General features: G+C 48.1%; 1 protein-coding gene across 1 annotated transcript in view; it reads left to right on the top strand.

Annotated features, from left to right (window-relative positions):
- Nucleotides 1-3,558: 3,558 nt before the first annotated feature.
- SRP72 (signal recognition particle 72) overlaps nt 3,559-11,424 on the top strand; it is a 31,456-nt gene continuing 23,590 nt past the window's right edge. Inside the window, exons 1-3 of the mRNA XM_062198795.1 lie at nt 3,559-3,681; nt 6,012-6,132; nt 10,651-10,774. Of these exons, the coding sequence (XP_062054779.1) occupies nt 3,573-3,681; nt 6,012-6,132; nt 10,651-10,774 (354 nt within the window). The 5' untranslated portion in view covers nt 3,559-3,572. The remainder of the gene's footprint in view (nt 3,682-6,011; nt 6,133-10,650; nt 10,775-11,424) is intronic.

Genomic DNA, 11,424 nt, shown 5'->3' with positions numbered 1-11,424 from the left:
CTTATAAAATACTACTCACCCTCCATATTTCAACCTGTAAGTTTGAGAAGGTTAGAGTGGAGTTTCTTAGGTGGCTGGAGCCTTTCTGGCAGCTCTGTGCTCTAGAGTTGTATTTTCAGCTGACCATTTCTCCTTGTCTGTTTCCAAGGGCAACCCCTCTCCCCCCATAAAAGCCAGAATGCTCCTTACTTCATTCTTCTACCAGGCCTGGAACTCTCACTACATTCACTACCAAGTCAGAAGTTTGATCTCATCTGTCCATTCCCATCTTGCTCATCACCCAGTCAGTTTAATTTCTGATTAACCCCTGTCCTCTTACCCTGGCCTGAGAAGTTCCCCTTCTCAGCCCAGCCTTTTCCAAGTTGCTTGTCCAAGGACCTCTATCATAAGCTCTTACAGAGCATACACTCCTTTGAAAATATCAGTTACTGACCTTCCCCTAGAAAACTGCAATAGAAAATGGTTGTTGGGCTCTCCCGAAGGCTCTCTGTGGGCTTTAGGTTAAGGCTCACTGCTGTGACTCCCTCCAGGGAACTTGTCTTCCTCCTGAGTTTTGGACTGCCACACATCTGTACCTCTGTAAGGCCTGTTTTTGTCATTAAAATTTGTTAGTCACTAGAGCTTCATCTTTGCCTCCATGAAAACTTCCAGCCGCTCGTAGTTCCCTAGTGGATCCCTATTGAATCCAGGATAGGAGACAACATAATTTATAGTTTATTTCCCTCACACTGTTAGGCTCTGATGAGCTGTGCCTAGCTAATCTGCCAGAGATGGGGCATGTAGTATTTAGTTCTCTATTTTGTGCTACTTTGCAAGAACAATTTAAAGACTTGAGTTTTTAACATCATTAAACAGTTCATGGTATCCAGGAGGTCACACTGGATACTCCTTCAGGTCTTGTTCTCACCTAGCAAAGACTCCACCTAAATCTGTTTTTAAGCTTTGATACAGACTGGTGGCTCAGATACCTGGGTCCTGCCACCCACATGGGAAACCTGGATTGAGTTCCCAGGTCCCAGCTTTGGTCTTAGGCTCAGCTTGAGCTGTTAGGAGTATTTGGGGAGTTAACCAGTGGGTTGGACCCCTTTCCCTCTCCCCTTTTCAAATAAAAATATTCTTAGAAAAAGAGAAATCCAGGGTGGGTGTTTTGGTGCAGTAGGTTAAAGCACCCTTGAGTTGCCCAATTCGAGTCCCGGCTTCTTCCTGGGAAGTGCCTAGGAAGGCACCAGATGAGGCCCAAGTACTTGGGACCTTGCCACCCACAAAGGAGACCCAATAGAGTTCTCACTTCTGGCTGCTGCCTGGCCCACTCTTGGCTGTTGGTGGGCATGTGCGAAGTTAACCAGCTGATAGAAGATCTCTGCCTTTCAAGTAAATCTTAAAAAGGGAAATCATTTTAAAATAAAATTGTCAACTCTCAAAGTTTTGGGAAGTTAGCAAAGCACTTCAAAGGCAGGAGCTCTTAACTTTGGGATGTAGTGTAAACATCTTTGGAGAATCCAATGGAATCTGCAAAACTGAAAAAGTACCCAAGGAGATCTAGGCTATCCCGGATGTCATCTGGAACTCCCGCCCCCTGAAATGTAGGCATAACTGGCTTGAAACCTATGACAATTTCACAGTCTGGTTTTTACTAGTCCACAGGATTATATCATGTGCCTGCAGTCCACTCTTGGTGCTGTTTCTGCATTGTGCTATGCTGACCAGATGTAAAATTCAGCAGGTACCATACAACATAATTGGGAACAGGACAGTTTCTGCCCTCCAGGAACTCAGGTGGAAACTATTGAGTCCCAACTATGTAAGGTACTCACAGAAGGCAGTGTGCTAGATTCTAGGGATATTGAGCAAGGTAATACGGTCCCTGGCCCCACAGGACTATAGTCCAGACAGACACAGGCCTGGAATAACTATTCAAAAACTGAGATTTTAAAAAAGACATACCCAGAGTTTCCTAAAAGATGAATCATTCCATCTTAGAAATAATAGAGGATATTCGATCCCGGGTTTCGGCACAAAAAAAAAAAAAAAAAAAAGAAAGAAATAATGAAGGATAAAGAGTGAGCTGGGAGCTGGCATGCTGGGGCGGCAGGTTATGCTGCTGCCTGCAGAGCTGGCCTCCCATATGAGCCAGTTCAAGCTGCAGCTGCTCCATTCCCATCCAGCTCCCGGCAAATGCGCCTGGGAAAGCAGAAGATGGCCCCAGTACCTGGGCTCCTGACACCCATGTAGGGGACCCCAAAGGAGTTCCAGGCTCTTGGCTTTGGCCTGGCCCAGCCCCAGCTGTTCCAGCCGTTTAAGTAGTGAACCAGCACCTATGATACCTCTCTTCCTCTGTAACTGATTTTCAAGTAAATATTGGGGGGAGGGGCTTGCTGGAGTGGGGGACCAAGAAGAAATGGCAGCTTTTTTTTTTTTTTTTTTTGAGATTTATTCTGTTTGAAAGGTAGGAGAGACAGAGAGCTAGCTTCCATCCACTGGTTCACTCTCCAAATGACTGCAAAGGCAGGAGCTTCTTCCAGGTCTCCCACACGGGTGCAAGACCCTAAGGACTTGGGCCATCTTCCACTGCTTTCCCAGGCCATAGCAGAGAGCTGGATCAGAAGTCGAGCAGCTGGGACTCAAACCTGCACCCTTATGGGATGCCGGCACTGCAGGCTGTGGCTTAACCCTCTACACCACAGCGCCTGGCAAGCTTTTCAATGCGTCACACACATCAAGTGAACTCAACAGCTATCCACTCCCTTGTTTAAAAAAGTTTTTAAAAAATATTTATTTGAGGCCGGCGCCGTGGCTTAACAGGCTAATCCTCCGCCTTGCGGCGCCGGCACACCGGGTTCTAGTCCCGGTTGGGGCGCCGGATTCTGTCCCGGTTGCCCCTCTTCCAGTCCAGCTCTCTGCTATGGCCTGGGAAGGCAGTGGAGGATGGCCCAAGTGCTTGGGCCCTGCACCCGCATGGGAGACCAGGAGAAGCACCTGGCTCCTGGCTGCGGATCAGTGAGATGCGGCGGCCATTGGAGGGTGAACCAACAGCAAAGGAAGACCTTTCTCTCTCTCTCTCTCTTACTATTCACTCTGCCTGTCAAAAATATATATATATTTATTTATTTATTTGAAAGAGTTGCAGAGAGAGAGGTCTTCTACCCCCTGGCTCACCCCCCAGATGGCCGCAACGGCTGGAGCTGGGCTGATCCGAAGCCAGGAGCCGGGAGCTTCCTCCGGGTCCCCCCCGCGGGTCCATGGCCCTAAGGACTTGGGCATAGCAGAGAGCTGGGTGGGAAGTGGAGCAGCCGGGACTCGAACCGGTCCCATCCACTACGTTCTTCCCTTGCGTTATTCAAGGTCTTCGCAAACCCTGATTCCCCCATGGCAGTGCGTTACTTTCCGCCACACCGGCTCAGGAAAGGAGGACGGCCTCCAGCACATTTGTAGACTTGAGACCGCCAACTCCGGGACCAAGACGCTGGGCTCCGCGATGCTTAGCAACCACCGGCTTCCTCCCCGGCGTGGCGGCCTCGGAGATCCTCTTCCGGGGCAGAGGTCGCGGCGCCCCGCCCCTCGTCTCCTCCAAGATGGCGAGCGGCGGCAGCGGGGGGGTCTCGGTGCCTGCGCTGTGGAGCGAAGTCAACCGCTATGGCCAGAACGGCGACTTCACGCGCGCCCTCAAGACCGTCAACAAGAGTAAGTGTCGCGCGGGCGCCGGGGCTCTCGGGCCGGCGGGAGGTGCGGCCCGAGCGTCGGGGCAGACGCGGGCCGGGGAGACCCCCGCGCCCCCCAGCCCGGGGCCGGCGCCGCACCGCCAGGCGGGGGCGGGTCGCGGCCCCTCGGCGGCTCGGGCCGGGCCTGGGGTCGCGGGGCGCTTAGCGCCATGTGTACTTCTCCGTGTGCCCCGCGGGGCGCGAGGCAGGGATTTAAAGAGCCCGCAGCTCCCGCGAGCCTCGCCGGGACCGCCGGCTGCCGCGACTTCTCCTGCGCGGGCCTGCGCGTCTCCCGGTCGGCGTCGGAGCCTTGGCCCCGGCGGGGGCGGCGATCGGGACCGCAGGCCGCGGAGGGAGCCTGCTGGGACACGTAATCCGGGGCTGGTGCCGACGGGTTCCCTCGGGCCGAGGCTCCCCGCCGCCTGCGAGCCGGGCCGTGGGCGCCCGCGTGGGCAGATGGCAGGAGGAGAGCTGGGCCTGCGTTGGCCGCCCCGCGTTGCGAGGCTCCGAAGCTCTCCGTGGTGGTTTTGTTAATCCTTGACCATGCATTTTAATCCCCTTGCCTGTGCCCCTCCGATCTCTACTCGGGATATAACCTGTGTATGTTAGGTTTGGAAATGTGGTCACAAAGACAGGACTCAGCTGTACAGAGCAGTGGTACCCTTAAACGTGTCCTAGTGGCATACGAGGCTGTACGTAAATAATTTTCAGCAACCACTTGCTGTGTCAAAGAGTGGTGATTGTGCCCACCATGCACTTTTGGTGGTTTCAGACATTGAGGAAAATAGTTATGAATTAAAATTACTTGATTCCTTAACTTGTTTGAATTACCTGTAGCCTCTGGCTAGGCCTCCAACCAACACTGTGCCAGGGCAGTATTTTGGAGGAATTCGTTAATCAGTAAATCAGTAGAGGCAGTTTGTTCATCAATATGTGGTTTCATCTTTTTTCTTTTTTTTGAAAGGCATAGAGAAACAGATGGCGAGAAGTCCTAATCTGCTGGTTCGTTCCCCAAATGCCCACAACAGCCAGGCAGCACTAGGCCCGGCTAAAACCAGGAGTTAGGAATCCATCTAGGTCTCCCACGTGTGGGACAGGGACCCAGGTGTTTTTGTGCCATCATCTGCTGCCCCCCAGCATGGGCATTGGCAGGAACGGGGGGTGGCAAGCAGAGGAGCCAGGCCTTGAACCCAGGGGCTCCGGTGTAGGACATGAGTGTCCCGAGCAGAGACTGACTGCTGAGCCAAATAAATGCCCACCCTGTGTTTTCTTGACTGGTAGGAATACCTTTGGCTCTGAAACTGAGGACTGGACCCCCATTGTTAGTTTCCATGAAGCAAGGACTGGGCGTTTTGACACTGAACAGCTGTTAGCATTGAAACTTGGCTACCTGAGTCCTTCCTTGTATTTCTCTTTGGTTATCTTGGTTGAAAAGGGAAATTTTTAGTGGGTTTTTTTTTTTTTTTTTTTTGGAAATATTTTCATCAAGATCTATTGTTTTTGTAAGATTCTTCCAGATAGTCTTATTTCTTCATTCTTTTTTTGAAACAAAATTACGTATGTATTTACAAGGCAGAGTGACAGGGAGAGAGCTTCCATCTGCTGGTTCACTCCCCAAATGCCCACAGCAGTTGAGGCAGAGCAAGATCAGGCTGAAGCCAGGAGCCTAGGACTCCATCTGGATCTCGCACAGAGGTGGTAGGGACCCAAGGACTGGGTCATCATCCACTGCCTTCCCAGGTACGTTAGCAAGATGCTGGATCAGAAGCGGAGTAGCCAGGGTTTGAGCTGTCACTCCAGTGTGGGATGCCAGCGTCCTAAACAGCCATTTAACCTGCGGTACAACAACGCCTGCCTTCATTTATTTTCCTGATAACCTCATAAAATAGGTTGTGCTTTCAGTACTCATTTTGAAAATCAGAAAACAGATTGGGCTGTGAAATGATTTGCCCGAGACACCATACTTGCTCTAAACCTGTTCTTAGTTTCTAAATTCTTCATGAACTTTTTGCTTTTCTGTGTAGTAATGAGGTATGAGTACATAGGGCATAGCATGCTTCTTTCTTGCTTCAATATCTCATTATACTTTTTTGGTTTGTGCGTCTTGGGAAACTTTATCTCATTGCAAGTCTAATCCATAACTTTGTCACTTCTTAAGTTAGAATGCACATGGGTCACTTTTTTCTTTGCTGTTTTGACAAATCATTTCTATGCATTCAAATTGGCAGTGTAGATTCTTGAGGCAGGGAAAATTTAATACAAATGTGAAAAAGGAATTGCATTAAAAATGACTGTCCTAAACTTGTTCTCCAGTCCTGCAGATCCACAAGGATGATGTCACTGCTCTGCACTGTAAAGTGGTATGCCTTATCCAGAACGGAAGTTTCAAGGAAGCCCTGAATGTTATCAATACCCACACCAAAGTGTTAGCCAAGTAAGTGAGCCAGGCCGTCGGCTGTGCATTTCGTAAAACATTCGTACTGAAGCTATAACCTCTAACGGGGCTTTTCCCCCACCGCTCTTCTTTGACCTGTCTTTTTTTGGTGGTGGGTGGGGCTTGGCTTGGTGTTTCTGAAACTGAAAGAAACTTGTGTTCTTTTCTACTGTAGGCAGCTTTTTTTTTTTTTTTAAGAGTTATAGATTTATTTATTTGAAATACAGAGTTAGAGAAGGAGAGAGGTCTTCCATCCACTGGTTCACTCCCCCAATGGCCACAACATCGAGAGCTGAGCCAATCCGAGGCCAGGAGCTTCTTCAGTCTCCCACGTAGATGCAGGGGTCCAAGTCTTGGGCCATCCTCCACCACTTTCCCAGGTGCATTAGCAGGGAGCTGGATCAGAAGTGGAACAGCTGGGACTCAAACTGGAGCCCATATGGGATGCTGGCACTGCAGGCCAGGCTTTAAACTGCTGCGCCACAGCGTCGGCCCCTAGGCAGCCTTTTTTTAAATTCTTGTCTGGGGCCAGCGCTGTGGTGCAGCAGGTGAAGCCTCCACCTATGGTGCTGGCATCCCATATGGGTACCAGTTCAAGTTCCGGGAGCTCCACTTCCAATCCAGCTCTCTGCTATGGCCGGGAAAGCAGTAGAAGATGGCCCAAGTCCTTGAGCCCCTGTACCCACGTGGAAGACCCAGAAGAAGCTCCTGGCTCCTTTGGACTGACGCAGCTCCAGCCTTGTGGCCAGTTGGGGAGCGAACCAGCAGATGGAAGACCTCTCTCTGCCTCTGCCTCTTTCTCTCTGTAACTCTGCCTTTCAAATAAATAAAATAAATCTTTCAAAAAAAAAACATAATATCTTTAAAAAAATATATCCTTATTTTCCTCTTAACCTCTAAGAAGGAAGAAACCATAGATAGGAATGGGGCCTGAATATAAAATAAGACCTTGGAAAATATCGGGAGAAAGACTTGCAGAGGTCTTTTAAAAACTCGGGCCCAGAAAGTACATAGTGGAGGTTAGGGATGTATGCGTGTCCCGGTTCATAGCGGTCATTAGGGTAGTTTGGCAGACTTAGCCTGACCTCCGCACCCAGCTCTACTGAGGATTGTTTAGATGAGTATAGAATACGTAACAGTTTTTTAAAATTTTGTTCACTGTTACTGTAATTTGTTTTTTTGTTTTACATTTATGCCTAGGCCTCAGAAGATATATGTATTGAAATTATGCTTGCAGCACATTTGTTCTCTAATGGAATGCTGGTTTCTAAGGTGAACAGTATATAGTATACTTCCTTTAGTGAGGAGGAAGATGTAATTTACATAGGTATTTGCTTGTATTTGTAAAAACAAACCCTAGAAAGAAAACCAATGAATACATACAGTCACTTGTTGAGTGTGAGGATAAACAGGTTAGATTTGGATGGGATACTGGGAGTAAAACCTCTTTTTGTGTGTCTTTTTGTTTTTATATTTGAGTCATGTAAGTGTATTACAGATGGAAAACCAACTGTAAAGCTTTCTTTAAAGGTAAATAAAGAGGACACTGCTTTCTTTATTAAACATATCCACGATGGCTGGCCATGTGGTGACTAAAACATCTGCATCCCGTACGGAAGTGCCTGGGCTCAATACCGGCCTCTGGTTCCTGACTCCAGCCTCCTTCCTGCTAATGCAGACCCTGGGAAGCAGTGCCGAGGGCTCAAGTAATTGGGTTCCTGCCACCCACGTGAGAGATCTGGGTCGAATTCTCAGCTCCCACCTGTAGTAATCACTTGAGTAAACCATTGGGATAGGAGGTGTCTCTCTCTCTCTCTCTCTCTCTCTCTCTCTGTCTCTCTCGCTTCCTCTCAAAGAGAAAATTATTTTAAAAGTTTATGTTCAAACTCCATATTTTGAATTTTGGCTATTTTGTACAATAGGGAGGTTTTCAAGTTTTTTTAGGTAATTAAATAAAACATTACTAGTTGCCTTGGTAAATATTTTTTCTGTTGTGTTATGATTGAAACTTCAATATGAGTTTACATTATCATTAATATAGATGAGATTTTAAGTTTCTGTATTTAAGAAGTGCTTTCATAGTTGTGTTTGCCAGTTATCTTTTTTCTTTGCTAATTGATTGTTTCTTGAACAAGTTAAAAGAAGCAATTTTTTTCTGTAACCTTTGTAAAGAAACAGAGAGAGACGAGACAGACAAGAAGTTTCCAACCCCTGATTCATTCCCCGTATTCCGCAGTGGAGGGATCTGGGCCAGGCTGAGAGCTGGGAACTCAGTGGCAGAGATTCAACTGCTCGAGCCATCACCTGCGGTCTCCAAGGCTGTGCATGAGTGGGGAGATGGAACTGGGAGCAGAGCTGGCACTCAGACCCAGGCAGTCTGATATGTGATGCAGGCATCCCGACCAGCGTCTTAAACACAAGCCAAAGTGCCACCTCATGGCTCACTGTTTTATCAGTAGGTGAGAGAAAGTGAAGCTGACCCATTTGGAGGCAGACATGTGGCCTAGAAGTCAGAATGCCCATACCCAGCGTTGCAGTGCCTGGGTTTTTGTTTTTTTGTTTGTTTTTGTTTTTTTTCTCCCACAGGCAGAGTGGACAGTGAGAGAGAGAGACAGAGAGAAAGGTCTTTCTTTACCATTGGTTCACCCTCCAATGGCCGCTGCAGCCGGCGCACCGTGCTGATCTGAAGCCAGGAGCCAGGTGCTTCTCCTGGTCTTGCATGGGGTGCAGGGCCCAAGCACCTGGGCCATCCTCCACTGCACTCCCGGGCCACAGCAGAGAGCCGGACTAGAAGAGGGGCAACCGGGACAGAATCCGGCGCCCCGACTGGGGCCAGAACCCGGTGTGCCGGCGCCGCAGGCGGAAGATTAGTCTATTGAGCCGCGGCGCCGGCCGCAGTGCCTGGGTTTGATGCCCAGTTCAGGCTCCTTACTCCCAACTCCAGCTTCCTTCTGATGCAGACTCTAAGGCAGTGGTGAAGGCTCAACTGGGTGAATTGCCGCCACCCACATGGGACATCTGGATTGGATTTTCCTCTCCCCACATCAGCCTGACCAAGTGTGACTGCTGTGGGCATTTGGGGAGTCTGCCAGTGGAGGGGGAGCCCTTACTCCCAAATAAAAACAAATACAACTTTTGTTTTTAAGTTTGTGGAAAAATTGAATTAAAAGTTTGTTTATTTTTTAAAGATTTGTTTGAAAGTCAGAGTTAGAGAGGGAAAGACAGAGAGAGAACTCTTCCATTTGCTGGTTCACTTCCCAAATGGCCACAGTAGCTGGGGTTCAGTTGTGCAGAAGCCAGAGCCAGGAGCTTCTTCCAGGTCTCCCATGTAGGTGCAGGCGCCTAAGTAGTTGGGCCATCCTCTGCTGCTTTCCTGGGTGAATTAGGGAGCTGGATTGCGAGTGGAGCCCCAGGTCTGAACCAGTGCCCCTATGAGATGTTGGCATCACAGACGGCAGCTTAACTCACTACGCCACAATGCCAGTGCCAAAAGTTTATTTTTAATAATAAATAGAGTAATCCTTTAAAAACAGTGTTACAATTCTCTTTGTATCTAAGACAGTTATTTAGCTAACTTAATTTGCTTTTTATATGCTTTTTAAAAAAGATTCATTTACTTATTTATTTGAAAGGCAGAGTGACAGATATTCTATCCATTAATTTTCTCCCTTAGTGCCTGCAACAGCCAGGGCTGGGCCAGGCCAAAAGCCAGGCACCCAGGCTCAATCCAGGCCTCCTACATGGTTCAAGGACCCAAGTACCTCCCAGGCATGTTGGCAGGAAGCAGGATTGGAAGGCAGAGGTGGAACTATCCTAGACACTCCAGTGTAGGATGAGGACATCCTAAGGGGTGGTCACAATGCCTGTCCCTGCCACTGCCTTTTTACATTTTTATTATATTTATTATATATATATACACACACACACACACACACATATATATTCATTTTATTTGAAAGGCAGAGAGGACAGAAATTGACACAGTTTTCCATCAACTGGTTCATTTCCCCAAACCCACACAATAGCCAGGGCTGAGCCAGGCCAAAGACAGTCACCTGGAACCCAGTCTGAGTCTCCTGTGTGGGTGGCAGGGACCCAACTCCTCAAGCCATTGAGTCCATTGCCTCCTAGAATGTCCTTGTGCAGGAAGCTGGAGTCAGAAGCAGAGGTGGGACTCCACCCTCCACCCCAGGCTCTGACATGGGAGGCAGGCAGGATGCAGGTATCCTAATTGCTGTGCTAATTGCCTTCTCCTGTGATTTTCTTCTTAAATGTTGGTTTCAAAAGGCAAGTAATTCTAATAAGAATATCCATGAAGGCAAGAGAGGCTAGGGTGATTATTATTTTCTGTCACTTAAGAGCTGTCTGATGTTTGGACAAATTACTAACCTTTGTGAGTTTCTTGTTGTAATGGGGATTGAATAGATGGATACACAGTAAGTGCCAAGAATAGTCTGGCGGATAGTGGGTGCTCTGCATTGTCAGATGGTAACAGATTCTGGTGTTTTCCTTCTCCAGCAACTCGCTCTCCTTTGAGAAGGCGTACTGTGAGTACAGGCTAAACAGAATTGAGAATGCCTTGAAGACCATAGAGAGTGCCAACCAGCAGACAGACAAACTGAAGGAGCTTTATGGACAAGTGGTAATTACTGCTTTAAAATACCTGTTCTCAGTCGTCCTGAGTGAGCATGCCTCTGCCTCTAGCAGGGAGCAGGGGTGAGGAAACCCAGCCCGTCCTGCTGCTCCACAAACCTGGCCACCAAACCAGTTCTCGAGGTTTGAACATGTTCCCGCTTCTTGATTCTCGTAGCAACGGTTGCGTAATCGAGTGTTCTGTGAACAAGTGACTTCCTCAGGGTACTCAGAACGTTAAAGAAAGTAGAAGAATCATTCTGTGAAATTGGGACTTTTTACTTAGAAAGCTGAAGACCAGTGAGTTTCTATACTTATTTATAGTACCTCTTTCAGTTATTTAACTTATAATTTACTTTTTCAATGGAGACAGTCCTGGTGGATGAGAATTTGGTTGATTTCAACCTGTGAAATCGTGAATATATTTTATTCTGTAAGGATTTTGAGACATAAAATTAAGCCTAGTAGAAGAATGTTAATGAAGGGAAGACAGAGTGTATATGTTAAAGCTAGCAAAGCCCTCTCAAAAGACTTTTGAAATGTCAGTTTAGGGCAGATAATGTGGTTGTCCCCAAGAAGGAATGTAAGTTTTAACAATATAGATGGGCCGGCGCCGCGGCTCACTAGGCTAATCCTCCGCCTTGCGGCGCCGGCACACCG

Source organism: Lepus europaeus, chromosome 8 (genome assembly GCF_033115175.1).
Source record: "Lepus europaeus isolate LE1 chromosome 8, mLepTim1.pri, whole genome shotgun sequence".
NCBI classification, from domain to species: Eukaryota; Metazoa; Chordata; class Mammalia; order Lagomorpha; family Leporidae; genus Lepus; species Lepus europaeus.
Note: the sequence above shows the minus strand (reverse complement) of the source record. Positions and strands in the feature narration are given on the sequence as shown.